Raw genomic sequence first — 2,117 nt, forward strand, 5'->3', positions numbered from 1 at the left:
TCAGTGTTGACACTGCCGTGCCGATTTCGATGCCCTTCCCCGTCTTCCCTCCCCCACTCCGCTTGGCCCCCTTTTCCCTAGTGCTCCTTTCTTTCCCACCCCCCTTTATTTTTTTTTTCCCCTCCTCTGAAGGAGCTATGGACTATCTTAAAGGAAAAAATAGCAATTTCTCTTTCTTTTCCCCCTGCCCAGCTCGGTAAAAATGCTAAACAATCGGCCGACGTCCATATTTCACAAGCTTTTTTGGGGGGAGGAAGAAGGTGGGTAGAAAACGGAGGCGCCCATGGGGTCGGAGTCACAAAGCTGGCTGCCCACGAAAGGGATTATTTTCGCAGCTAAATGTTTTAGAGCTGATGTTTTTCTTGTTTTCAGTCAAGAAGCAAGTTGCCTGGTCCTCGCGTTTGCTTGCATAATGCGTCGTACTTGGAGGCTGATCAAACGCTGGGTTCTGCCTTTCCTGCCTGGCTCTTCCTCTTGCCCTTTTCCCGGGGGGCTGGGTAGTGGGACGAGTTTGGGGGGACTGGTGGCACTGGGGCTCCCGACTGCTGCCCCGGTGATCCGGGGAAGGGAAGGAACCGAGGCCGGGGCTCTCGCCAGACCTGCAGGCCCGTCTTCCTGTGTCCAACTTTTTTATTGTTCCCCCTTCCCCCTTCCGAGTGCACGGGCTCTCCGGCAGGCGGGGGTTTGCACGGCTCGGGAGTCCCAAAGTCTAGACGGGGAACCGGAAAATAATAGGGGAAAGAATGGAAAGTTATGTCAAGGGCTTTGGGGGAAAAACATCGACGTATCGAACAAAGGTCCTGCCTGTGTTGGAGAGAGAGGCCTGCATGTGAGGCCTGATTGTGTCGCATTTACACACGGGGAAGAAACGAGTGCTTGGTACTGGCCTAAATTTATTCTGTAAGTCTGGCATGGAACTTAGGAATGCTTTCAGAGAGTGTGTAGTTTGTTTTGGAAGTGTTTTTATTATGTGTAGCCATGCAGTAATAATTTTTATTTTAAATCAATTTTTTTTTTCTTAAAAAGACTGTTCAGGTTTTTTTTCTTCCTGCCTTGTTCAGCAGAAATAATATTGATTCAGAGCTTCTAACACTGTAATGCAAAACTTTACTCAGAGTAACTTCTACAGTTTGTGTTGTGTGTAATATGAATTTTGAGCTTCCTGGTGCTTTAAAGGTTGTCAGAAAGAGGAGTTGAGTAGTTACCAGTTGATAAATTTGAAGTACATCTGTCATAATGAGAAAGAAAAGGAATTCTGAGCACTTGAATTAATTTTTCAGGATTTTCTTATGGGAACTGTCACTGTGGATATACTTTCATAAGACATTAAAAGCTAGCAAGCATTGCTGTGATTATTTCTGTTTATCTCTGGTGTAGTCTCTTCTTTCCAGTTCTCCACTCTGAAAACTAGAGTTCTAGTTGTACAGGCTTGGGGTTTTGGTTTGGGTTTGGTGTTTTTTTTTTGGTATTTGATTTCTGAGTTTTCTGAGATTTATTATTAAGAGTTTCATTAAGCTAAAACTTCTTAAACAAGTTTCATTTTATGTATGTAAAAATAAATGTAATGGACATGAAAGCACTGGAAAAATAACTATAGCTTTCTATTGTTTGGTAGTCTACTTAATAAATACTGATAGGAGTTAAATATACTTATGAAAATACTAGTATTTCAGTTTTTGCAGCTGGTATTTTAACAAAATATGTTGTATTTGAACTAAGAAGTTTAAAACCAATGTTCTGGTGAATAAATTCTGTAAAGAATATTTAAAGTTTTTGGAAATTTACTTGTTTTTAACTTGTAATAGTTTCTATATTTGTAAAATGCAGCTGATTGTGAGTGCCTCAGTTGTTTTGATCTTAAACGCAAGTTATTTTTAATTTTTATTGTTTGGTGTATCTTATTGTTGTGTTAGGTAATCAGATTTTTTTTTTTCTGTTCTTAGGGTCTTTCTGAGAAAAATATGAGTAGTAAACTTGAATTAACAACCTGTAAGTCTTCAGTCTTCAAATGGTTCCATAGGTAGGAACCTAAACATGTCTCAGCTGTTAATAGAAAAATTGTAGGTCAGCCACAGTGTGACATTACTACTTACTAATATAGCAGATCTACTTCAGCA

General features: G+C 40.4%; 1 protein-coding gene across 1 annotated transcript; it reads left to right on the top strand.

The window, feature by feature from the left end:
* Nucleotides 1–266: 266 nt before the first annotated feature.
* LOC108444741 lies at nt 267–904 on the top strand. The gene has a single exon (XM_017726402.1). The coding sequence runs from the start codon at nt 284–286 to the stop codon at nt 902–904; it is 621 nt and encodes a 206-aa protein (XP_017581891.1). The 5' UTR covers nt 267–283.
* The last annotated feature ends 1,213 nt before the right edge of the window (nt 905–2,117 follow it).

This window comes from Corvus brachyrhynchos, unplaced genomic scaffold, assembly GCF_000691975.1.
Source record: "Corvus brachyrhynchos isolate BGI_N302 unplaced genomic scaffold, ASM69197v1 scaffold221, whole genome shotgun sequence".
NCBI lineage: Eukaryota > Metazoa > Chordata > Aves > Passeriformes > Corvidae > Corvus > Corvus brachyrhynchos.